The sequence below is a fragment of the Barbus barbus genome (genome assembly GCF_936440315.1).
Source record: "Barbus barbus genome assembly, chromosome: 21".
Lineage (NCBI taxonomy): Eukaryota > Metazoa > Chordata > Actinopteri > Cypriniformes > Cyprinidae > Barbus > Barbus barbus.
The window spans coordinates 17,122,343-17,147,881 of record NC_136749.1 but is presented as its reverse complement, the minus strand read 5'-3'; the positions used below and the strand labels follow the sequence as shown (position 1 = coordinate 17,147,881).

General features: G+C 38.0%; 1 protein-coding gene across 2 annotated transcripts; it reads left to right on the top strand.

Annotated features, from left to right (window-relative positions):
• Positions 1 to 170: 170 nt before the first annotated feature.
• LOC306886989 (transmembrane protein 245-like) lies at positions 171 to 19,958 on the top strand. Of its 2 annotated transcripts, XM_079444431.1 has the most exons (18): positions 195 to 816; positions 2,204 to 2,321; positions 2,421 to 2,516; positions 2,604 to 2,726; positions 3,869 to 4,060; positions 4,146 to 4,315; positions 5,897 to 5,920; positions 9,540 to 9,644; positions 9,749 to 9,831; positions 9,920 to 10,010; positions 11,231 to 11,329; positions 11,414 to 11,545; positions 11,619 to 11,741; positions 11,825 to 11,970; positions 16,954 to 17,054; positions 17,726 to 17,900; positions 18,195 to 18,389; positions 18,502 to 19,951. In XM_079444431.1, the coding sequence occupies exons 1-18, from the start codon at positions 223 to 225 to the stop codon at positions 18,545 to 18,547; spliced, it is 2,613 nt and encodes an 870-aa protein (XP_079300557.1). In that variant the 5' UTR covers positions 195 to 222; the 3' UTR covers positions 18,548 to 19,951. The 2 variants fall into 2 exon arrangements, with proteins under 2 accessions (XP_079300558.1, XP_079300557.1); XM_079444432.1 differs by lacking the exon at positions 5,897 to 5,920 and having other exon boundaries at positions 171 to 816; positions 18,502 to 19,958.
• Positions 19,959 to 25,539: the final 5,581 nt, after the last annotated feature.

The window sequence follows — 25,539 nt, the reverse complement described above, 5'->3', positions numbered from 1 at the left end:
GGGTCATGCTTGCTCGTCTACGGCATTCGGAATAGCATACGAATATCTTCACTACAGTCATATCAAGAAAAGTTTCAGTGTCTGGTAGGCAGTAAAACCATAAACACTGTAACTTGACTACATTTCCCAGACTTCATCCTACACGCTACGTCACTCTTTGCCCAGCCCGCAGTTCCTTATGTGGTGGATCCACCGGACTGAAGCGGAGCGACGCTAGCGAGCATGGCAGACACAGGGGACCCTGGTCCAGGTGAGGCCACCGAGCCGGACACCCCGCGCATCAGCCGGCCACACTACGTCTCGTTCAGCGAGACCGTTCAACCAGCCGTCGGGATGGTGAGCCAGCTACTGAGCCAGCAGATGTCCCTGAAGTTCGACAAAAACATCAAACAGGCCTTCTACAACACGGGAGCGATGATCTTCGTGGCGATCTGTTGCGGAGCAGCCGTGCTGGTCTACTTCATCCTGGAGGCTTTTCTGCGGCCGCTGCTTTGGGCAGTGCTGTGCGGCACTTTCCTGCACCCCTTCAAATACTCGCTCGCCCGCCTCTGCCGCTCCTGGCTCAGCAGCCTGCAGGACAGTGGCACACCGATAGTGGTTGGGACTCTGTTGGTGCCGGTGTGGTGCGTGAACCATGGGGTGGAAACTCTGGGAGGACTGGTCGTAGATCGGCTCAATGTACTGCTGGCAGTTGGGGCCGGTGTACCCCTGCTTTATTTCCTATATCTGTTCTGGAGCGTCATTGGCATGCAGGTGATCCTCAGTCACGTCTGTACGGTCATCTGTCTCGGCCTGGATTGTTTCAGCGCGGCGTGGGTGAGTTCTGTCTGTGAATGGGACAGAGACACGCCTCCTGTCAGACAATGCACAGGTGACATAGGGGTTGTGGGACAGGGACTTAGAACACTCCTACTTAGATAAACAAAACCAGTCATATAAGTTGCACAGGTGTATTTGTAGCAATAGCCAACAATACAGTGTATGGGTCAAAATGATCGATTTTTCTTTAGGATATTAAGTAAAGATTATGTTCTATGAAGATATTTTGTAAATTTCCTACCATAAATATATCAAAACTTTTTTTGACTATTTTTTGATTAGTAATAGCCTATGCACTGCGACTTCAAAGATGATTTTCTCAATATTTAGATTTTTTTTTTTTTTTTTGCACCCTCAGATTCCAGATTTTCAAACAGTTGTATCTCCAAATACTGCCCTATCCTAACAAACCATACCTCAATGGAAAGCTTATTTATTCAGCTTCCAGATGACGAATAAATCTGGAATTTCGAAAAAATTACCCTTATGACTGGTTTTGTGGTCCAGGGTCACATATATCTTATAGTGTTTAAAGCTAAATAATTTTTGTCAGTGTCCAGCACCATTATGGGGTCACATTCTGTCTCTCTTTCATCCATTAGACAATCATATATTTACATTGCAAATCTTTCAACCTCTGTATGACCACATCTGGCTTTGGACAACCTGACCATGTGTTGTATAGATTTCTATATGTTTGTATAGAAAAGTATTCATCAACACAACTGGCCATGTGAAGTTATCTAGAACTCATGCTCAATATATGAATGGGAATTGGAGCATGACATCCCAAGATGCTAAAAATATGTCCCTTAGGCTACACACAGGCCAGATGATAGATCATAAGGCATATTTTAAGTTCTTCTAAAGGTTACAAGAACTCTACAGGACTAAATTTCACCCTGACATTCAATTTAAGTACCTCAGTATCTGATTTTTTTTAGTTCTGTCTAGTGTTTAATTTAATTCTTACATGTCATGTGATGTCTATTATTAGTTATTAGTTTAAATTGTTTTCGGACACAAAATCTCCATTCAGCGGAACCTTGTGATCACCTAATAACAAGAAAAATTTAAGGTGCTGATTTCTTCAAGAAGCTGGCAGTGAAACTGGCTCTATTTTAAGAGAACAGGAAGAAGAAAACGATAACCTATATAATTTTTTGGATAATTATGACAATTTATGACAGAATTTTTATTTGGTAGAACAATTCCTTTGACCCACTTAATTGAAGTGTCTTTTGATACACCCTCGCAGTGCCCGTGAGAGCTGTGAACATACTGAGGGTTTTGTGATTATAAATAGATCGGTGGCAAATGTTTGGTGCAGGCACAGTGGTTACCAGAGATGCCCATATGTTCTATCTGTCTTTCTCTTTCTCAGGTTGGCACTTTAGTTGTGGGCTACGTGTTGGCTGTGGCGTTTAAGTGGACGCCTGCCATGGAAGGTTACTTGCGTACACTGTCTGTGCCTGTATGGGCCGCACTTATTTTCTACCTGGGTAAGACCTTTTTGTTTTGAACCGGTAAATCTGTTTGGATTTTAGTATTGACCTACAATCCTGTCTTTGAAGGAATGATAAATATTCTCTTTTTTTCAGTTTCTCTGACAGGATCTTGGCGTGTGCCTATGTTTGTGGTGGTGGTATTACTGCTAATAGCGGGTTCTCAGGAGAAACCTGCTGTTCCAGGGAAAGGTGAAGAGGCTGAGGCTCCAGCTCTCACATGATTTACCTCTGTTCATGATGTCATCTGACTCTTACTCCTCTCTTCTTTCTGTATAGGTGAGCTCACTGGTCAGGTGCTCTCCTTTGCTGCTAATACAATCTTCATGGCAATCTCCTGCAGTAACGTCAGCCATGCTGAAAGGATCCAGGAAGAGAAGAGCACCACAGAACAATCCAAAGGTGACACAAAAAAAGATAACAGACCACTTTTGCTGAGTTAATTCAAAGTCATGTAGATGTTTGAAGTTATTTGCAGGGCTGTTTTCCTTTTTGAGGGAAAATCTGTGGGATTCTGCTTAAATTATTTAAATGTGCAAGATTCTGTGTCGGTCAGGTTATGACTGACTTTCAGAAGTGTGTGTATTTTAATTTAATAAGCACATAGTCTATTTTGCTGCATGTTTCAGAGTGAAGCGAGGGGCTGTTTTCTTTTACATGTGAGAAGCTCACGATCCAGTGTTTTTAGTGTCTTGGAGTTGATGTCTGAGTTAAAGAAATAGTTCAGTTTTTTTCATCATTTACTCACCCTCATGTTGTTCCAAACCTGTATGAATTTCTTTCTTATGTTGAACACACACACACAAAAAAAGATATTCTAAAGAATTTTGAAGAACCAAACAGTTGTTGGTCCCAAATGACTTCCATAGTAGGGAAATAAATAATATGGAAGTTATTGGGGACCATCAACTTTTTGATTACCAGCATTCTTCAAAATATTCTTTTATGTTCAGCATAAGAAAGAAACTCATACAGGTTTGGCACGAAATAAGGGTGAGTAAATGACAAAAGTAAAATTTTTGAGTGAACTATCCCTTTAAACGTGCATTTTTGGAGCAAAATGTGTTCTCCAGTTAAATTTTATTTTTACATTCATATAATTTCCAACATTTCTGTGGACATATGATTACAACATTTTACTAGATTTGTACTGAGAAGCCTTTGTAAACCTGTTTTCATAGTAAAAGCCTTCCAGCAGTTATTTATTGTAACTGTACTGCAGCATAAAGTACAATAAGTAATATACTATTATTTTTTTTAATTATTATTATTATTATTATTAGTAGTAGTAGTAGTATAGAAATCCACTCAGAGCTATCAAACCTGAGGAATTTCGGATAGTTTCAGTTGATAAAAAATACTTTATGGTCAAAAGTAAATTGACTCAGATACCGATCAAATGTTATGCAAATTATTTCTTGTGGTATCGAAACTTGTATCAATTGCCAGTATTTTTCAAGGTATTGAAGTACTGAGGTTAGAAATTCCAGTATGGTAACAACAATTCTATCATCATTAGTAAAGATTTCCTCTACCCCTCACAGATGCAATGGCCCCCCCGAAGAGACTCTTTAGCATTCCCTCATCCCGGCGGCATAGCAGACTAGACTTCAGGGGTATCCAGCCCAAAGAGAAGGCCAGTGAAATTTACTTTGTGCTGCTTGCGTGGGCTATAGTGCTGGTGCAGATCTGGCTCAACCTCTGGATCTTACAGTTACTTCCCATCCCTGTTGCTGGTAAATTTTGTGTTCATGGTCCTATGGTCACAAGTGTAGGATTGTATGCATGTTTTCATGGATGGGTGGGTGTTATATTTCCCAGTTTGGGTCCTGAAGAAGATGGTTGTCCATTTTGGGATGAAGGACTTCATTGGGCGGACTCTAGTGAAATGGTGGGCTGCTTCTGAGAAGTTTGTCAAAGACAGACAGGATGCTCTGCTGCCTGGACCGATCAAAGGCCTAGCTCAGTTCTTGCTTCGGGTCGACACTAAGGTAATATCTTATATAGATACACACACACACACACACAAAAGCAATCGCCTGTCTGCTGACCCTTCGATATCCTTCACAACACTTGCCTGCTGGTAGTTGTCACCACATGCACACATTTATTTTTGGAGGTGGCACAGATCTGTGATTACAAAGAGGAACTGAATGTGGTTGTGGCTTGCTAATTCTCTTTTTTTCAACTAAGACAAGAAGTATTCATAACTGACAGAATAAAAACTATGAAGGTCAGATGTGGATGTTTCTGTTTATATTATTACTTGTAGAGGCATTTGGGAACTAAATTAATATTCAACAGAATCTTTTGTCAATGTGAGCGAGTAATTCTATGAGGAAATGTTATTAACCTAATAGTTGGTACATGTTTCCTGTTTCTCAAATTAGCTCAAGTACTCAGATCAAATCAAGAGTAACTATTTTTTGTTTGTGCACAGTGATGTTGCATTTCTAGTTTGGTAGTTTTTTCTCATCTATTGTTTTAGGTTTGTGACGTGAGGAAATCACAAAAATGTGCCCACAGTTTGACAATGTCACTTTCATTTTAATGGGTTTGATCTTTTGGACTGTCTAAAGAGAATGAAAGCCCACTGTTGCAGTCAGTCTAAATGAAATCCTACACCTCTAAGAAAGCATTTGCCCACTCCTCTCTGACGCCATAGTAATCCAGTAGAGTAACCTAGTTTTGCCTTCTCTCATTCTTTAGCATGCTGAGTCACACATGCTCTTATGAGCAAATGCACTGAAAACATGCAGGGTCCAAAATTACCACTCACCAAGAAGCAAAGGAGAGTAAAATTAGCTTGAGAACATTAAACTCTTATTATCTGCTAACTGCTGACTTAACAAGGAACTACAACATGACTTCAGTCAAATTGTAAGAAATATAATCTGACCTTCAATAATCTAAATTACACAAGCAATTCAATACATAAATTTTCTGTGAGTTGTGTGTCTTCAAAGTTTAATCTCAGTGGAAAATTTACCATCAGCAGTTCAGTTAAAGCGGTCATGAACTGAGAAATCAAAATTTCCTTGATCTTTTGATAAGAGGCCATTGTACTATAAACACATTCTGTAATTTTCAGAAATCAAAACTTTCCCATAAGGTTAAAAAAAAAAAAGCTTATATTGAAGCCAATCTGCCAAAACGTCAGGTTGTGGAATGTGCCACTTTATGACGTAATAGTGTGGCTAAACACCGTCTCCACAGACGAAGATCAACGCCTGCTTCTACATCACTGCCTGTTTAGCCCCTCCCACCAATTTGCATGTTTAGCAAATGTTGCATCACCATTGGATCTATCACTGACTCTTCACAAGAATAAAAGGCGAGGAAAACAAAAAAAGATGAAGACACTCACAAGAGGACAATCATAGCAGATCTTTCTATTGTCCCTGAAAAAGGCCACCACATCACTTTATTGTTCAATATGAATCTCTTCTTGTAACGTCACCATCCGGTCTTGCTCTGTTTTTGCCTTGAAACCACGTTGATGTTTGCTGCTTTCCTGCATACTGATTGGTTGTTTCTAATAACCGTTTGTCTCTCTGTCTCCCTCCACAAAGCTCTGGCATTGGCTTAACAAGCAGGTAAATCATTTGTGCTGGCAGGTATAAAAGAGAAAGAAAGAACAAAGGGCAAGAGAATGAAAGAATGACAGTGTGCGCTCCCATTAAAAGCTTTGGAGTGATGCTTTCCCCCTCTCCACTTCACCCCTCCATCTTTCAGCTCTGCTTAGCTCACTGGCTTATGGCTGTTCCTGCTGTGTGGCGCTTTGTGCTGTGGAAAGGAGCGTGTGACTCTGGATGTGATTGAAATGCTGACGAACTAACTGACAGTAAAAATGCAGAACAAAACCCTGAGGAAGTCCACGGTCTGTTCCACAGCTCTAGATGTGTTGGGCTGGTTGTCTTCAGAGTGTGTTAGATGCATGCAGGGAAAGAACAGACAGTAGGAATGGAGGTTTGGGAGAAGGGATGCTTTGGTCTCTTGAAACCAAGGCTGGTGGTGTTGCTGGGTACTTCATGCGTGGGCAGGTTTGGTAAAGGGGTTTCTTCGGTTTGGTTCTAAGGAGGCACACAAGCTTTGCTCCAAGAGCTATTAAGCAGCCTACTACCCTCGAAAGGTAGAAGTGATAATGTTAGGAGTGAGTGATTAGCAGCGCTCTACATAGGCCTAATTAAATTAAAAATGACAATGTTGAAACAGTTTCTATTTCAAATAAATGCTGTTCTTTTCAACTTTCTATTTATTGTAGAATCCTTAAAAAATGGTTTCATGGTTTCAACAATGATAATAGAAAAACAGCCAGAGACTCGCTGCGCCTTCAAAACAATCCAACCGAGGTGTGTAGACCAAAAAAGTTTCCCTAAAAAGTAAAATACTTGAGAAAAGTCTACACACTCTCAAAAATCAAAAAGTCACAAGCGAGATGAAAGCAGTGTAAGCAATTTACTGAAAAAACAAGACAAACGTTTCGGTCACGTTGACCATTTTCAATGCCAAGCTGACAATGTTGGAACTAGGAGCCCTCTTGATTTAAGAAATCACATGATGATTTAGGAGATCACATGAACAATCAGAACAAGCACTGATATATATATATATATATATATATATATATATATATATATATATATATATATATATATATATATATATATATATATATATATATTATAAAAAAAATCAGTTAATCAATACAGCAGGTAAAATAAGCATTGATCACATCACCGTTTTTCTCAGTAAAAATATTTCTAAAGGTGCTGTTACTTTTTCCCTGTCATTCTACTTTATTACACATAACTTCATTTCTGAACTTACTCTGGGTTTGGGCCAAAATTCCCCTCGAACAACATTTGTACATTTAAAGCAATGGATAATATACATCAAATTGAAGCTTGGCATTGAAAATGTCAACATGTGACCGAAACGTTTGGTAATATATTTTATGATATTACTGCTATACTGTATTTTTGATCCATTAAATGCAGTCTTGATGAGCCAACCCCAAACTTTTAGTACACAAATGTACAGTTCTCTAGCGTTGTCTACAATCTTGAGTTTATATTGCTGCAATGAATTATGGGATTTCTGTGAAGAATATTGTATGGAACTAATGGCTTAATAGCAAAACCTTTAAAATAGCGTTCACCATAATGTTCAAATGGAAACCTTTTAAATGCACATTCCATGTCCTGTTGTGCATGATTATTTGTATGTTGTTTCAAAGTTTAAAATGTCTTTGTAATAATACCTTCTGAAACTTTCCTTGTCTGACATCACCAATATACTGTAAGTCTTCGGAATGTTCTGTCAAAGAATATTTGTTTTATTGTTGTTTGTTTGTTTTCTGATTTATGCCGTTGTAAATGTTCCAAGTACAGTAGCATCTCATGGGTTGTGTCAGATTAAGATGAATCTGACTGTGGCTCAACAGGAGCAGATGGTGAAGAAGCTATTTTCAGGTCTGATAGTATGTCCCTGCCCTCAGGAATCCTGCGGCATTTGTCAGCATTGCTTTTAAACTGCATATTAGGCTTTAAAGTGTTAGAGGAGGAGTAATTCTATTATTTTAGTCTTTAGTCTTTTCTCAGTTTCCTTAACTCTGTACTAATCCGTCATCAACATTACCAGGTTTGTGTGTTATGTTAACATTTAGCACTAATGGAGCCAGAGAACAGGATTAGACATGCAAGTGCTGCCCACAAGGCTGACAGAAGCTGGGTGAGCAGAGAAACCGAGTCCACCTGCCAAAAACAAAAATATAACCCCTCACTATTTATTCGCAAAATGCGTTTCCATCTCCCATTATTTGCATTAACCCTTTTTCACACAAGTCAAAAACCACCTCAAGCGAGCGTAAAAACATTTTTGCGAATTAAGGGATTTTTATTCGAAATTTGGTGTTTCCATCACTCGTTTCTCATGCGATAATTCAAAATGCGCATTAAAACAGGGTGATGGAAACCCAGCTACTGTTTCCTGACAAGATTATCATCAGAGGTGCTGTTAGCTCATTCCAGTAGCCCCTCACTGCAGAACAAAGATCCAGGGGGCGGGGTTGGATCTACATCTAGGGGTGGAGATTGGTAGGTTTAGGGGTGTGGATGGGTGGGTTTAGGGATCAGGGGGTGGAGACGGGTAGGTTTAGGTAAATGTAAGGTGAGAGGAGTTGGATCTAGAGCCAACCATCTCGCTCATTCACTCAGCAGATAGTCTTGCTTAGTCGTCCAACAAGTTAGCAGGTGTCAGAGCACTTTAAAAAGGAAAGTCAGCATGACTTTGGCTTATGAGTCAGTTTCATGTGTGAGTTTTCAACAGACTGTTTACTATTAATATTTTCACAGGGTTATGTCCATAAACGCAAATAAGGTTGAACGTCTCTTATACTCAGAACTGATTCATGGATCTTCTGTTAAGTTTTTAAAGGGAAACTTCACCCAAAAATGTTGTTTTAAAGGGGTGGTTGATTGCGGTTTCACTTTTTTAACTTTAGGTAATGTGCAATGTTGCTGTTTGAGCATAAACAAGGAGATATTGTTTTATGGCAGGTTAATGCCTACAGTCACGGCTGTTAGGGACTACAATGAGATACTTCCTGGTGATATCACAAACCCTGAAATTTACATAAACCTGGGAACATGCAACAAAGGGGGCGAAGCCGTTTGGTGAGGGGTGTGACGTTTTTGGATTGCACTAGGCGGTTTAACCAATCTGAGCCCATTGCGTATTTCTGAGGAAGGGGCTTCATAAAACCAGGAAATCATGTTCATAGGAGAAGGGACAGAGCAGTGTAGCATTAAGGTAAATTATGTGAAAAATAATGTGTGTTTTTTTTTTTTAAATGAAGCATTAGCACATGTTAGACTGCACCCCATAAACACAATCAAGCCTAGAAAAAGCAGTCAACCACCCCTTTAATCTTAACTTCTGTCTCTTCCTCACACAATGCAGTTGCATGGCTTGAGAAGACTTGAAATAATGTGAGAAAAACACAAGGATTATATTTTTCATTGTTGAGTGAACCGTATTGTTTCAATGAAAGAGGTGAGCATTTTACTTTTAGGTTTTCATAACCAAAGAACACAACATTGTTCCTCAGGTTTGGCAGAGGGAAGCAGGTTTCTGTGTTGCCACACACTTGCATGAATGATCCGATTTGTTTTGTAGAAACTGAACTCTCTTTCTTTCTTTCTTTCTTTGCAGATGATCGTATGGCTGGAGCGCTCTTTGGATAAGCTGATCAGTATTTTCATTATCTTCCTGCTGGTAACTGGCACACTGCTCATGGCCTTGCTGCTCACAGCTATGGTACCGTGTTTCCAAACCACTGTCTTTGGGCTGATTATTCCACTGCGTGATTATATCCACACTCCGTATGCCTCATCTCTCACCAATTGTATTTTTGTTCACAGGTGCACCAAGAGAGTGTTCATATCATAGAGGTCACCAGTAACTTGATCAATGAGACCGTGTCTAACCACCCAGAGTGGGCCAAGTAAGTTGAAACACACCCTTATCTTTCACTGGAAGTTAGGAATCTTCTCGAAATGTTGCGCAACTGTCTGTTTGTGTGTGTTGTGTAGTTGGCTCCCAGAGGCCCAAGTTGTCCAGAAGGCTCTAAACTCTGCTGCCACAAATGTTTACCAACATGGGAGAGAATGGATCACACATAAGGTCAGAGTTAAGAGATGACAGTGCTGTTGAAGACTAAATGGAACAACATTCATAACATTTGAAGAGACAGATAAAGCGAAAGTGAATGGTGACCAAGGGCTGTGAAATGGCAAAAAAGCACCATTACAAGTACCATAAAAGTAATTCATATAAATCTTGGGATATATTTCAAGATTTCTGAAGTAATCTGATTGCTTTGGGAGAGAAACCAACTGCAAGTTATTCACTGAAAATGTTGCCATGTGACACTGCCCTCAAATGTTGTTTGTGTTATTCTGAATACACCCTTATGGAAAAGAAGTGCACTTTAGCATAGGCTACTTTAAAAAAAAAAGATTACTAATTATGGAAATAATATACTTTAAAAATATATACATAATTGTGCGCTGAATTTAATGTCTTTGGACACTTAATTGCATGTTAATTGCAATTAAATAAAAATATATTATAGTTTAAATATATATTAAATACAATTAGCCAAACTTTTTTTTTTTTTTTTTTTTAAATCCACGTAACATCTTTATACTGTATGTAATTTCGTAATTACTCATTTTGTCCTTGAAATATTGTTAAAGGGTACTGCTGAATGTACTGACACTATATTGTTCTAAAATATATTTTAATCTCTTGAAACTTGTTTGTCATATATATAAATATATTTGTAATGATGAAGCTGCAATTTAGTACATTTAAAATGTATTCATTTTGAATGCAATATCACATAACACGCTACAGATTAAAACATGATTTAGAATGTACTTTACAGCAAATATTTTAGTTTGACATGAATACAAATGTCCTCTTTTCAAGTAAACTTATGTAGCATTTTATTTTATTTCAATTATATTAGCTGCAAGTACAGTTTTTAATAATATGCTTTTAAGATTTTAAGTGCACTACAAGTGTACAATAATTCAGTGCACTTCTTTTTCACGAGGATATGCATATTCAAATGTGACCCATCTAGGTCAGTTACAAAAAAAAAAATCATAATGTAAATAGGGTTTAAAAAGTGTTTCAGAGGTAAAGTTATTGCTTTTTCATTAAATATGAAAACAAACATTTCTTTTTGTGAAAACGGGATATTTAATTTAAAATTATGAAATTAAATCTTTAAATCAAATTGTATGTTCATGTCTTTAACCATTTATGTTTTATGTCTCTGTAAAGCTGAATAGTCATTTATTATGTGAGTGATTTTTAGTATGTGTGTATTATAGCTTCATAAGATGTTGGGTGATAAAGTAAACAACACGGCTGTGATTGAGAAACAAGTTTTGGAACTGTGGGACCGTCTCTATCAGTCCTGGATTGTGAAGGTAATAACAAAACCTTACTCAATTACACACACTCACTGACTTATTGTTTTTTGTTGTATTCCAGTCTGTGTTTTTGTGTTGTAGAACATGACTCACACTGGACGACACCGTGGACACAAGCTACATATGCACAAGCAGAACAGCTGGCTGGGGGACATATTGGACTGGCAGGACATCGCCTCATTCGTTCAGGAGAATATCGAGACGCTGCTTTCGGTTAGGCTCCAGTGTGTGTGGTGGGGAATGTCTTTATTTGACAGATTGATGAATATGTTGTCTTCTGCGCTAGATATTAGAGTCTCTGTGGGTGGTGATGAGTCGAAATGTTGGCTTGCTGATATCCACAACAACCACGCTGCTCACCGTACTGTTCCACAGCGGCACCGCACTGCTCAACTTTGCCCTGTCTCTGGTAATACACACATACACAATCAGATTGATGGGATTGGATTTTAGAGGTGGTTTTAAATATTCATTGTTTCTCTGGATGCATAGGTGATTTTCCTGACTACACTTTTTTACCTGCTGAGCTCCAGTGGTGAATACTATAAACCTGTGAAATGGGTAATCAGCCTCACACCCCTCTCCCAACCTGGACCCTCTTCAAACATTATCGGACAGTCTGTGGAAGAGGCCATCAGGTACACCATGTCCATGTGGATCTTTAGTTTGTCTCAAATACCACTCAGCGTCTAACACAATATTCAAAGGCCCTCAATATATTAATAATATTAACAGAGCTTTAACAATAAAAATATTATATGATAGTGTATATATCTATGTTTGACTACTTTAGTAATTTCTATGAGTACAAATCTTAATGTTTAAGCATATAATGATATTCTAGGGAATTGTGTGCTTCTAATTTCATAGCAACAGTTTGGACAGGACCCTTTTCTATTCTAACATGACAGTGCCTCTATGTATAAGGCACGGTTCAAAAAGACATGATTGATTCAGTCAGTGTGGAAGAACTTGACTGGTCTGCAGAAAGACAAGTCCTGATCCCAGCTGAACACCTCTGGTGTGACTTTATATGCAGACCTTGAGCCAAAAACTCAATCACCAAACACCAACGACTTGTATAGACACTATAAGGACAAAAGTGTTGGGACACCCCCAGAAAAAGGCACTAACAAAACAGTGGCAATAAAGTTGGAAACATAATTCATGTATTTAAAAATTGTATTTCCATCTCTGTTGCAACAGTTTTGGACGTGTCTAAAATGACTGTACCCTTATGTACAAGTCATTGGTGTTTGGTGATGAGTTTTTGGCTCAAGGTCTGCATTTAAAGTAGGGATGTGCATCTCCATATCATGGTATTGAATATTGATTTGTTAGGTTATTTCAAGTCAGATTTTAATCCCCGCTTTTCCTCAGGTCTCTGTAGTGTTGTTGTGATTCGTCATATTCAGGGACTTCGGGGAAGTTGTGGCCTAATGGTTAGAGTCGGACTCGTAATCCCAAGGTTGCGAGTTCGAGTCTCAGGTCCGGCAGGAATTATAGGTGGGGGGGGTGAATGTACAGCGCTCTCTCCGCCTTCAATACCATGACTGAGGTGCCCTTGACCAAGGCACTGAACCCCTAGCAGCATAAATGGCTGCCCACTGCTCCGGGTGTGTGTTCACGGTGTGTGTGTGTTCACTGCTGTGTGTGTGCACTTTAAATGGGTTAAATGCAGAGCACAAATTCTGAGTATGGCTCACCATACTTGGCCGTATGTCACGTCACTTCATGCGCAGTGATGATGAGAGAACGCGCTTGAGAAACAGTTTAAAGTTCCTCAGCATCCACTAGTAATTATATATAAATAAATCGGTTTTACCGATTACCGATGCAAATATGTTAGAAATGATACATCGCGATACAAATGCCAACTTGTAGCCGATGCATCGCATCATTAACTTTTTTTTGCCGATGCACCGAGCGAATCAGGGAATCTTCCACACTGACTGAATCAATCATGTCTTTTTGAACCGTGCTTTATACACAGAGGCACTGTCATGTTAGAATAGAAAAGGATTCTGTCCAAACTGTTGCTATAAAATTAGAAGCACACAATTCCCTAGAATATCATTATATGCTTAAACATTAAGATTTGTACTCATAGAAATTACTAAAGTGTCAAACATGTTCATTAGAAGGGGGTGACCCAATACTTTTGGCAATATAGTGTGTGTGTGTGTATATATATATATATATATATATATATATATATATATATATATATATATAAAATCAGTGGTGTGCTTTGGCAGTCCTCAGTTTTTTAATTAAATGTAAATTCATGTCCCAGTCACATTTTCTTGGTTAAATAAACATTACTTACACTATTAGAAAAAGGAAAAATGTATTTTATGTTTTTACATTAACAGTGTAATCCATATTCTATTTATTAAAACCAAGTATTAGTCTCATCAAGTTAGTGTTTTAACCAGTTTACATTTAATCCAAAATAATATCTCAAGGCAGAAACAATTTAAACAATATAAATATTTGTAATCTTATGTTCAGGTATTCTTTTTAATAATTAACTTTTAACTATTATGAATTTTTGCGGATCATCAGTCATCAAGATCGGTAAATATTGATCACAGACAGAGAGATATACCTTACATTTCACCAAGCTGATTACTCACTAAAAACTCCCACAGAGCCATTTCATTGTCTTATTTTGATGTAACAAAGTGATTATATCTAAGTGTGTGAGTTGTAGACTTAGTTTTTTTAAATTATTCTTCCCATTAATGCCATTATATTGTATTGTGGCGGTGTTTATCACATGAACCAATCACAGCCAAACATAACCAGTCATATCGTGATGGAGGCATTTCTTCCTCTCATGTGACTTTCCCCTATTCATTCTCAATTATACCGTCCAAACTCACGGCATGCTTTAGGGGTTCTGTTAAAACTCAGTGGGCTCAGGGGAGGCAAGAGAGACGCAGATTCCCGCTGTAAGTTCACCTGCTGGTGTCGCTTTTGAACAATGTTAAATTTTGTAATATTTTTGTTTTTATTTTTGTAGTACAAATTTTTTCTCTTCCAATATTTTGAGGAATCACTGCCTCCTTTGCCTCCTTGGAGGAAATGCCTGTGATATATACACTGCCGCTCAAAAGTTTGGGATCAGTAAGATTTTTAATGTTTTTTTAAAGAAGTTTCTTCTGCTCATAAAGTCTGTATCTGTTTGATCAAAAATACAGAAATTTTATTTTGTAAAATATTATTGCAATTTAAAATAAGTTTTAATTTTAATATACTTCAAAATATAATTTATTTCTGTGATCAAAACTGAATTTTCAGCATCATTACTCTAGTCTTCAGTGTCACATGATCCTTCAGAAATCAATATGCTGATTTCTAATATTCTGATTTATAATCATTGTTGGAAACCGTTGTCCTGCTTCATATTTTTTTGGGACCTGTGATTATTTTTTTGAGGATTTTCTGATTAATAAAAAGTTAAAAAGAACAGTATTTATTTAAAAAAGAAATTTGGTGTTACAATATACAGTGCTATTCAAAGGTTTGGGGTCAGTACATTTTTTCTTTCTTTTTTTAAGAAGTTAATACTTTTATTCAGGAGGGATGTTAAATGAATAAGTCATAGTAAAGACTTATAGATTTAAATTTTGAACAAATACTGCTCTTTTTAACTTTGTATTCATCAAAAAATCAAAGTAAAAAGTATCACATGTTCCAAAAAACAATATGAAGCAGCACAACAGTTTCAACACATAATAAATCAGCATATAAGAATAATTTCTGAAGGATCATGTGACACTGGAGTAATGATGCTGAAAATGCGGGAAGTCGTGGCCTAATGGTTAGAGAGTCAGACTCGTAATCCAAAGGTTGCGGGTTCGAGTCTCGGGCCGGCAGGGATTGTAGGTGGGGGGAGTGAATGTCCAGCGCTCTCTCCACCCTCAATACCACGACTGAGGTGCCCTTGAGCAAGGCACCAAACCCCCAACTGCTCCCCGGGCGCCGCAGCATAAATGGCTGCCCACTGCTCTGGGTGTGTGTTCACGGTGTGTGTGTGTTCACTACTGTGTGTGTGCACGTTGGATGGGATAAATGCAGAGCACGAATTCTGAGTATGGGTCACCATACTTGGCTGAATGTCACTTCACTTTTCACTTTCACTTTAAAAAATTCAGTGCTGTGTCACAGAAATAAATTCTATTTTAAAGGGATACTCCACCTCCAAATGCAAATTTTGTCATTAATTACCTACCCCCATGTCGTTCCAAACCCGTAAAAGCTTTGTTTCCCAAAGAGTGAATTGACTGTGTAATTTACTATGCAGTCAATGGGACAGTCACAAGCCTCCCGGTTTTTATCCAAAATAACTTAAATTATGTTCTGAGGACAAACGAAGCTTTTACAGGTTTGGAACGACATGGGGGTATTAATGATTAATGACAAAATTTGCATTTTGGGGTGGAGTATCCCTTTAAAGTATATTAAAATAGGAAACCAGTATTAGAAACTGAAATAAGATTTCACAATGTATTTTTGATCAAATAAATACAGCCTTGATGAGCAGAAGAGACTCCCTTAAAAAAACTTAAAAAATTTACTGATCCCAAACTTCAGTGTATATTAACAGAAGCTGGGAGTGCCTGTATAGGAGAATTATTTTTAGCATTTTAATTAAGTTTGATTATTTTAATATGTTTAAATCATCCTGCAGCCCCCTTGGAAGTTTGCTGAGTTGCCCCTGGTTGAGAATCACAGCCCTAAAGAGATATTTAAGGCAAAATACAAGCAATAAAAGTAAAAATCTTGTCATCATTTACTCAACCTCATGTCATTCCAGATATGTATAACCTGCTTTCTTCTGTGGAACACAAAAATAGATATTTCGCTTTTTTTCACAAAGAGTGAAAGTCAGTGTGTTTTTTTTTTTTTGTTTGTTTTGTTTTGTTTTTTGTCCAAAATATATTTTTTGTGTTCCACAGAAGAAAGAAATTTGTACAGGATTGGAATGACACTAAGGTGAGGAAATGATTATTGGCTGAAGTATGCCATTAACACCAGTAATAGATGTACTTCGTGATCACCACAAGAGGGCAAGACTGTTCTGCTTTTTCTGCCATTTCCCATTTGAACAGATCATTTAACAGCAATCATGATTGGAACTGAAATGGGGGTGAAATTGACTGGGAATAATATGCTGGTTAAAAATGTGGAGGGTTCATCTGCAGGTAAGGGTGACCCAGAAAATGGAGAATGAATGGGGTCACAAATCTGCTGTAGCACTGTGGTGTCCTTGAGCATCATGCTTAACTTCAGGTTTCTCCAGTAGAAATTAGCATAATGTAATTGGCTTGGATAAAAACATGTTACATTCACAAGCACACTTTTCCCTTCATAGACAATGTCAGAAGCCGTGAAAGTGCAATGAGAAGAGGATTTCACTGTTTCCTAACTGAGCTCAGTGTGTGTGCTGATGCTGCCGTCACCCAGAATGCACAAATATGTTCCATTAGACCCATTTTCATGAGCGCTATCACAGAGAGACTGACTCACTCTGACTCCAGTCAGAATTAGGCCAACTGAGGGGAGAAAATCCCTCTGTTTTTCTGCTCTGTCTCACTCGGTTTTCTGTACAGGGGTGTGTTTGATGCCTCTCTGAAGATGGCTGGATTCTACGGCCTTTATACTTGGCTTACACACACAATATTTGGTATCAACATTGTCTTCATCCCCTCAGGTAAGACTAAAATAAACAGACATAAAAGACTCTCTTCTTCCTCACACCACATGTTCTGCATGTTCACATTGGCAGTGTTTGTGATGCAGCTCTGAACAGAAAATATCAGGTTTCTGGATGTTGTCTTGGAGTATTTCTATTATATTAAATAAGTGATTATAAGTATGGTCTGCTGCGAATCTAATTTACATGGAAAAAAGGCTGTGTTAAAACTGCCTGAAGCTGCTTAAGCACACAGTGTGAAAACTGGAACCTGTAAATATAGGCAACAAAATTAATTGTTTATTTGCATGTGGTGTAAAACAATTCGTATTGTTCATTTTGTGAGGAAAATTATAACGTTTATTTCAAATAAATGCTGTTTTATTTTATTTTTTTTACTTTCTATTCATCCAAGAATTCTGGAAAAATATATCATGGTTTCCACAAAATTACTAGTCTGTTTTCAGATGTTTATAGTTTATAATAAGAATTTTTCTTGAGCAAATCATCATATTAGCATAATTTCTAAAGAATCATGTAACATTAAATACTGTAAATATTCTAGTATTTTTGATTCAATAAATGCAGCCTTGGTGAGCTTAAGTGACTTTAAACATGAAAAAAATCTTGCTGACCCCAAATTTATGTTCTAATTTTTGTCTTGCCTCTCTATGTTTCTCTCTCTGCAGCAATGGCAGCAATCTTAGGTGCGGTGCCATTTTTGGGGACGTACTGGGCGGCACTGCCAGCGGTGTTGGATTTGTGGCTGGCACAGGCAGAGGGAGTCAAAGCTCTGCTGCTGCTCTTCTGCCATCTGCTGCCAACATACTTTGTTGACACGGCCATATACTCTGATATATCAGGGTGTGTTTGACTTATACTTGTAAACCAACACTCCTTGATTTATTAATTTTTTTGATGTCCAGATTTGGTTGACTGTCAACGAAACACTATTACAGCTTAAAAGGACAGTTTACCCTTTCGTCATTATTATTCAGTAACCCAGAATATTCCTCTTTGATTGTGTTTTTTAAATGTGTGTTGGGAGTTTGGTATTATCTGCCAGTGTCTATCAACAACATTTGTCCTCATTTTGATTGTATATATGTGTATACCACACCCTCCCATAATTTGCATTAATATTATTTGTATATGCAGAGGTGGACACCCGTATCTGACCGGTCTCGCGGTAGCAGGTGGCGCGTACTGTTTAGGTTTGGAGGGTGCCATCATTGGGCCCATCCTGCTGTGCATACTCGTGGTGGCGTCCAACATCTACAGCGCAATGCTAATGAGCCCTAGCAGCAGTCAGGCAACACCAGTGCAGAGCCACTTCCCTGTACATCAGGGCAGGTGATATGGTCTTTCATTATTGTTAGTTTTATAGTTGTATTTGCCTTCAGCCTATATTAAAAACTTATTCATTGTAACTACCATTCAAACTCTTTTTCTCTTCAATTCTCAGGTCATTCACAGAAACCCCAATGCAGCTGAGGAAAAGCGATGAATGAAAGAGGCATTTTAGCAGCAGCCTGATAGACTTGTTAACAGCACCCCCTTCTCTGGTGTATCTCATACACTTTAAAAGAGGGCAGTCTTTTAATATCTTCACCCTGAGAGATCTGTGGCTCTCATAGCACTTAGAATAATGATGCCCCTTGATGTAGACCTCTGTGCTAACAGTTCATTTAGCACTTAGCACTGTGATGCTAAATTTGGGTAACGCTGGGATACCGGGCTCAAAAAAGCTATGCCGCTTGCAAACTCCAGTGTAAAGTTTAGTTAGCACACCTGTGCGTTGTCTAGCACTGTACTGGTGAATTATGCCAGTGCCACGATGTTAGCGTCAGTTAGCACACTAACAATACTATGTTTACATTGTGCTTTACTGTAACAATCCACAAGGGTCCCACTCAGCAGACCATAATTTCAGCCTATAGATCACTGATTAATTTTTTTGTTTATCTGGTATTACTGATTATTTATCCCATATTGTGGATGTGTTTGGCACTGTTGTCATGTAAATGGTTAAGTTTGTGTAAATGAAAGGACTTTACTCTCAGATATTACTATTCAAACACTTGTTTAAAGTGTTATATATCTTTCTGTTTTCATACATATGCAGTCTTTGTTCCTGGAGATCTACTGTACCTTCCTGCAGAGTTTTATCTCCAGGAGTAGGACTGAGCAGTGCTGATCTATACAAATATCCTATCTCAACTACAACAATGTGAAACTAACTTAAACTAGTCTGAGTGTTTGCATCTCTGCAGGTCTGTATTTGTTATTTTTGTGTTTTCACCAGCTTACGTTCATATTACCTCAAGCGTCTTAAGTTTTTTGTTTCTGTTGGCTATAGACTGAATTTGCTATATTTAGGTACTACCGTTTCTTACATATGCATTTTTAGAACTGTTTGGATTTTATTTCACGTCTCTGTCAAAGCTTCCAGTTTTGTATTAATGTATGTGGTTGTAAATACAGTACAATTGTTCAGTGCTCAAATATTATAAATAATCATATTTTAACCAGTTAGACGAGATATAATTTAAGTAGAGCTTAATGACCAAATGCTGCTGGCAGAAATGATATCAGCTTGTTTATAGGAGAACCTGTAGGTCAAGGTTGAATATATTGCACTGAATAGATAATGCACTGACTCTGCTCTTTCCCCGCTAGGTTATTCAAAAATCTTCACATGTTCTGTTAAAGACGTCACTGAAGAGTGAAAGTGTAGCCACTTTTTTTTTGGTTCATGCCAAATAAGAGAAATATGATTTGTAGTTAATTGTTGTGATGGCTATATGCTAAAGAAAAAAAGCATGGTTTTATTATATATTTTTTTTTTATGTGAAAACGTTTTTGTTCATACGCAGCACTATTAAATTGTTTTAATAAAACTGATTGAATTTTTAATTGGGTACGTCTGTATATGCAGTTTTTCTGGTTGTGTAAAATTGAATTGAGTTTTATCAGGCTCATTTAGGGAATTGGATGTTGCAACCCACTGCATGTATTTTTGCTATTATAGACTCCAATTCCTGAGCTGATCTTAAACCTTTCAGAGGATTCACTTCATGTTGAAATGATTGACGTTTAAAGCACACATTATACTTCCATCAATAAGCAAGTTTTCTTTGAGTTTCTCAATACAGTGATATAATTAGTAAAAGTCCTAGAGCTGTTAAAGTTTTTTTTTTTTTTTTTTTTTTTTTTTTGTACTGTTCTCTGAGGTCCGCTTATAAAGTTATCAAGATTTTTACATCCCCAAATTTTTTTTTTTAACGTAATGAGCTATTTTCTGTCCTGTTTTTAACCTGTTTGAATAGGCGTGCCAGATTGTAGACTTGAAAGTAAACACCTACTGCCATGATTGGCTAACAGTTGTGTATGTTTGACAGCCTACATCCTTCAAAGATGGATGCTGCTCTGATTTAGGTAAAAAATGCATGGATACTTGGTACTATTGCTGTCAAACGATTAATCGCAAACAAAATAAAAGTTTGTGTTTTGCATATATGCGTGTGTACTGTGTGTATTATGTATATAAATGCACACACATGTATATAACACACATGCGTTCCGATTAACCTCAATTAAACTGCAGTTGTTGGGTTTTTTTTGACTAGGTTAAAAAAATAACTAAAAAAACGCTAACTAACACAATAAAAACACAACATAATAAAAAAAACATGATTTTTGACCATTTTAAAACACGGAGTTATCCGTTTTTGCAAATAAACTCCATATATATTTTGTATAATTTTCATTATATATATTAATATTTTTAATAGAAAATATAAAAATGTTCTTAAATATATGCATGGATGTGTGTGTTAATATATATAACGTTATACGCTAATAAATATACACAGTACACATATGTAAACACAAACTTTTATATTGGATGCGATTAATCGTTTGACAGAACTTCAGTCTTTCTTAAAATCCTGCGTCGAATTGTGCCTTGTTTGAAAACAAATCTTGATGCAGTCTGGAACTTCATTAAAAAAAATAAAGTTTATATTTCAGTTTCTACGTAGACCTGCATTCGCCGCTCTCGTCATATCAGTGGGCGGGGCTAAACCAAACAGGCAGTGATGTCATTTATTTATTTATTTATGTAGTCATTTAGCAGACGCTTTTATCCAAAGCGACTTACAAATGAGGACATACGAAGCAATCAAAACCAACAAAAGAGCGACAACGTGCAAGTGCTATTACAAGTCTCAGTTAGCCTAACGCAGTACAGATAAATATTATTATTATTTTTTTTTATATATATATTTTTTTTTTTAAATAAAAAGACAGATAAAATACAATTAGAATAGAGAGTGCTAGAGTTAGAGGGTCAAATAAAGATGGAACAGATGAGTTTTTAGCCGTTTCTTGAAGATGGGTAAGGATTCGGCTACACGAATTTAATTGGGCAGGTCATTCCACCAGATGGGAACAGTTAATGAAAAAGTCCGTGAAAGTGTTTTTGTGTGTCTTTGGGATGTTACAATAATGCGTCGTTCACTTGAAGAACGCAAGCTTCTAGAGGGCATATAAGTCTGAATTAATGAATTTAGGTAAAGGGGTGCAGAGCCAGTGGTGGTTCTGTAGGCAAATATTAATGCCTTCAATTTAATGCGAGCAGCTATTGGTAGCCAGTGCAAATTGATGAACAGAGGCGTGACGTGCGGTCTTTTTGGCTCATTAAAGATTAATTGTAGAGGTTTAATAGAATTGGCTGGAAAACCTGCCAAGAGAGCATTGCAATAGTCAAGTCTGGACAGAACAAGAGCCTGAACAAGGAGTTGTGTTGCATGTTCCGAGAGAAAAGGCCTGATCTTCTTAATATTATATAATGCAAATCTGCAGGACCGGGCAGTTTTAGCAATGTGGTTTGAGAAATTTAGCTTATCAATCAATCACAACTCCAAGGTTTCTGGCTGTTTTTGAAGGAGTTATGGTAGATGAGCCTAACTGGAAGGTGAGATTGTGATGAAGCGATAGGTTAGCTGAAACTACAAGCAGTTCTGTCTTAGCTAGGTTGAGTTGAAGGTGATGGTCCATCATCCAGCAAGAAATGTCTGTTAGACACGCTGAGATGCCAGCAGCTATCGTCGGATCATCAGGATGGAATGAGAGGTAGAGTTGAGTGTCATCAGCATAGCAGTGATATGAAAAGCCATGTTTTATGAATGACAGAACCTAGTGATGCCATGTAGACAGAAAAGAGAATTGGTCCAAGAACTGAGCCCTGAGGCACCCCAGTAGTTTGATGTTGCAACTTGGATACCTCACCTCTCCAAGATACTTTGAAGGACCTATCAGAGAGGTAAGACTCAAACCACTGGAGTGCGGTTCCTGAGATGCCCTTTCTCAATAGGGTTGACAAGAGGATCTGATGGTTGACCGTATCAAAAGCAGCAGACAGATCCAGCAAGATAAGTAATGAAGATTTGGAAGCCGCTTTTGCAAGTCTTAGGGCTTCAACAACAGAAAGCAAGGCAGTTTCGGTGGAATGTCCACTTCTGAAGCCAGATTGGTTACTGTCCAGGAGGTTGTTCTGTGTGAGAAAGACAGAGACTTGGTTGAATACAACTCGTTCAAGTGTTTTTGCAATGAAAGGAAGAAGGGAAACCGGTCTATAGTTCCCTAAAAGAGTTGGGTTAAGAGTGGGTTTTTTTAAGAAGTGGAGTTATACGAGCCTGTTTAAATGCTGAGGGAAAAATTCCAGTGTGAAGGGATGTATTAACGATGTGAGTGAGTGCAGGTACAACTGCAGGAGAAATTACTTGAAGGAGATGAGATGGAATAGGATCAAGCGGACAGGTAGTAGGATGACTGGAAAGGATGAGTTTAGAGACCTCTGCCTCAGAGAGTGGAGAGAAGGATGTGAACGAGTGTATGTTTGCTGGAAAGATATGTTTGATAGATTGTGGTGTGGAAAATTGTGCAGTGAGGTTTGTAATTTTATTAATGAAGAATGTGGCAAAGTCGTCAGCTGTTAGGGATGATGAAGGAGGAGGAGGACAAAGGAGGGAGGAGAATGTTTTAAAGAGCATGCGAGAGTTAGGCGAATTGTTAATTTTGTCATGATAGTATGTCCTTTTAGCAGTGGAAACATTAGCAGAGAATCAGAGAGGAGTGATCGATATAAATTAAGGTCAGAAGGATTTTGTGATTTGCGCCATACCCTTTTTGCGGCCCTGAGTTTAGAACGATGTTAGCGGAGAACATCAGATAGCCAAGGGGCAGAAGGGGTGGTACGGGAAGATAAGGGGCAGAAAGTATTTAAACAAGACGTCAGAGTGGAACAGAAAGTATCAGTAGCACTGTTAGCATCAAGAGAGGATAACTGTTTATGGGGAGGAAGTGAAGATGAAACCATAGCAGATAGCCGGGAGGGTGAGAGTGAACGCAAGTTATGTCGAAAAGTGACATGTGGAGGGGTATGTGATGTGTCAGGAATCATGTTGAGGTTAAGAGTGAGGAGGAAGTGATCTGAGGTGTGTAGTGGAGTAACCAGTACATGATCAGTGGAGCAGTGTCGTGTGTAAATAAGGTCCAGTTGGTTGCCTGATTTGTGAGTAGCCGTAGTTAGCACTCTCTTGAGATCAAAAGACGCAAGCAGAGTGTGGAAGTCTGCAGCCTGAGGTTTATCTAGGTGGATGTTGAAGTCTCCAAGTAAGACGAAGGGAGTACCATCCTCAGGAAAGGTTGAGAGCAATAAATCTAATTCATCCACAAAGTTACCTAGTAATCCTGGAGGACGATAAACAACTACAAAATGGATTTTTAGAGGGTAGGTAATAGTAACCGAATGTGATTCAAAAGAGCTGTTGATACTCAGAGAAGGTAAAGGAGTAAATGTCCAATTATTAGAGATGAGCAGATCAGTACCTCCACCTCTTCCAGTCAAACGAGGGGTGTGGGAAAAGGAGAAATTATTGGAGAGTGCTGCAGGTGTAACATTGTCTTCTGGTTTGATCCAGGTCTCTGTCAGGGCCATGAGGTTTAAACTTGAATGACTAGTAATGGAAGTAATGAAATCAGCTTTGTTGACAGCAGACTGACAATTCCAGAGACCAATAGAAAAAGAAAGTAATGTATTAGCAGACATAGGCAAAGTGCGCAGGTTGATAGGATTGCGCTGTCTACCGTGTGTGATGCGTGGCTTGCGAGTGGTAGTGATAGTATTGATCTGGAAACACATAGTATGAATAGGTTATAAAAACTAAAACAGAAGTGAAACAAGTAGTAGGAATAATATAGGATAATTAAAAGTCGATACTTATGTCCTCTGCTGGTGTCCCTGTCCGGTGGAGTCGTACAGTAGAGTCGATGGTCTTTACACTAGGAGGGCTTTACACGAGGGCTGCCGCGGTATAATAACCTATTTTATACTCCTTCTAACAAATCACTATTACAATTCAGCTGAACCCACTTTCCTGTTTATCACTAACAAGATACGCGATATAGTACGAGACCAAACGCGATTTCAGCAAGGCTCAACACAGTAAACAAAATAAGCGTTTCCTAGCAACGGCAAATGCGCTAAACACTAATGAGACAAGTACATACATGTCATAGAGTGGTACTTTTTTTTTCTCAATATAAGGTGAGTTCTGAAACTTACAGATTGTTGTTATAGTACAATGACCTCTTCAAAAGATTAAGAGAATTTAGATTTCTCAGTTCATGATCCCTTTACTAACTAGTCAAATTTGTGGATTGGAATTAACTATTGAACAATGACCATGAGCTCCAGATGTATTTGCATACAGTGTTACCTTTGACCTCAGATGCCCTCTGATGAGTTCACACTTTCTCTGCCATTTTTCACACTGTCATATCAGAGAGCTATACATTGCGCCACCTCAGAAAGGATTGAGGTGGGATTGAAATCGATTGCCATTCACTCTTGCTCAATTACACTGAAGCGGGCTATTATCTCTCTATCTCGGGTGCAGTATGAGTGAATGTGAGAAAGCCTGATCGCTGAGTCTGTCATCTGTTCAATGAGCAGTAGATGTGCAGCTTTGGTTTGTGAGGCTTTTGTTTTTGTTTGTAAGATTCCAGTGTTCCATTTTTTCCTTTTTTATCACATCAAATGAAGCTAATTTTAATTAAATAACATTAAAAATAAAATGCTTTTATAAATTCCTAAAATAGGGCTGCAGTCAAGTTCCTATTTGCTCAAAGTTGACGCTTCAAAGCATTTTTTAAAATGAATAACAGCAATTTTTATATAAATAACACTGCACACGCATTATGAAACCTGATATATTAGCATGTGATCATGCTTGCATGACCAATATAAAAAATTGCTAAACACATGGTAAATTATTGTGTATTGCATTACTGTTACAATTACAAAGGCATAGCATAAGCGCCACATTACCTTTAATTCAGAACCTTACACCGCTTTTATTCTGCCTCGAAACACAAGTGAAGCACTGCTGAGAAGAATCAGCAGTTTTTAAAGATGAAATGATTCTGGGAAACCAGA

Bases quoted from the DNA above. Each gene is read 5' to 3' on its own strand.
- LOC306886989 (XM_079444431.1), top strand. From the start codon at position 223: ATGGCAGACACAGGGGACCCTGGTCCAGGTGAGGCCACCGAGCCGGAC. The intron at 2,322-2,420 runs GTAAGACCTTTT...TCTTTTTTTCAG, and splicing joins CGCACTTATTTTCTACCTGG to TTTCTCTGACAGGATCTTGG. The intron at 11,546-11,618 runs GTTAGGCTCCAG...CTTCTGCGCTAG, and splicing joins ATATCGAGACGCTGCTTTCG to ATATTAGAGTCTCTGTGGGT.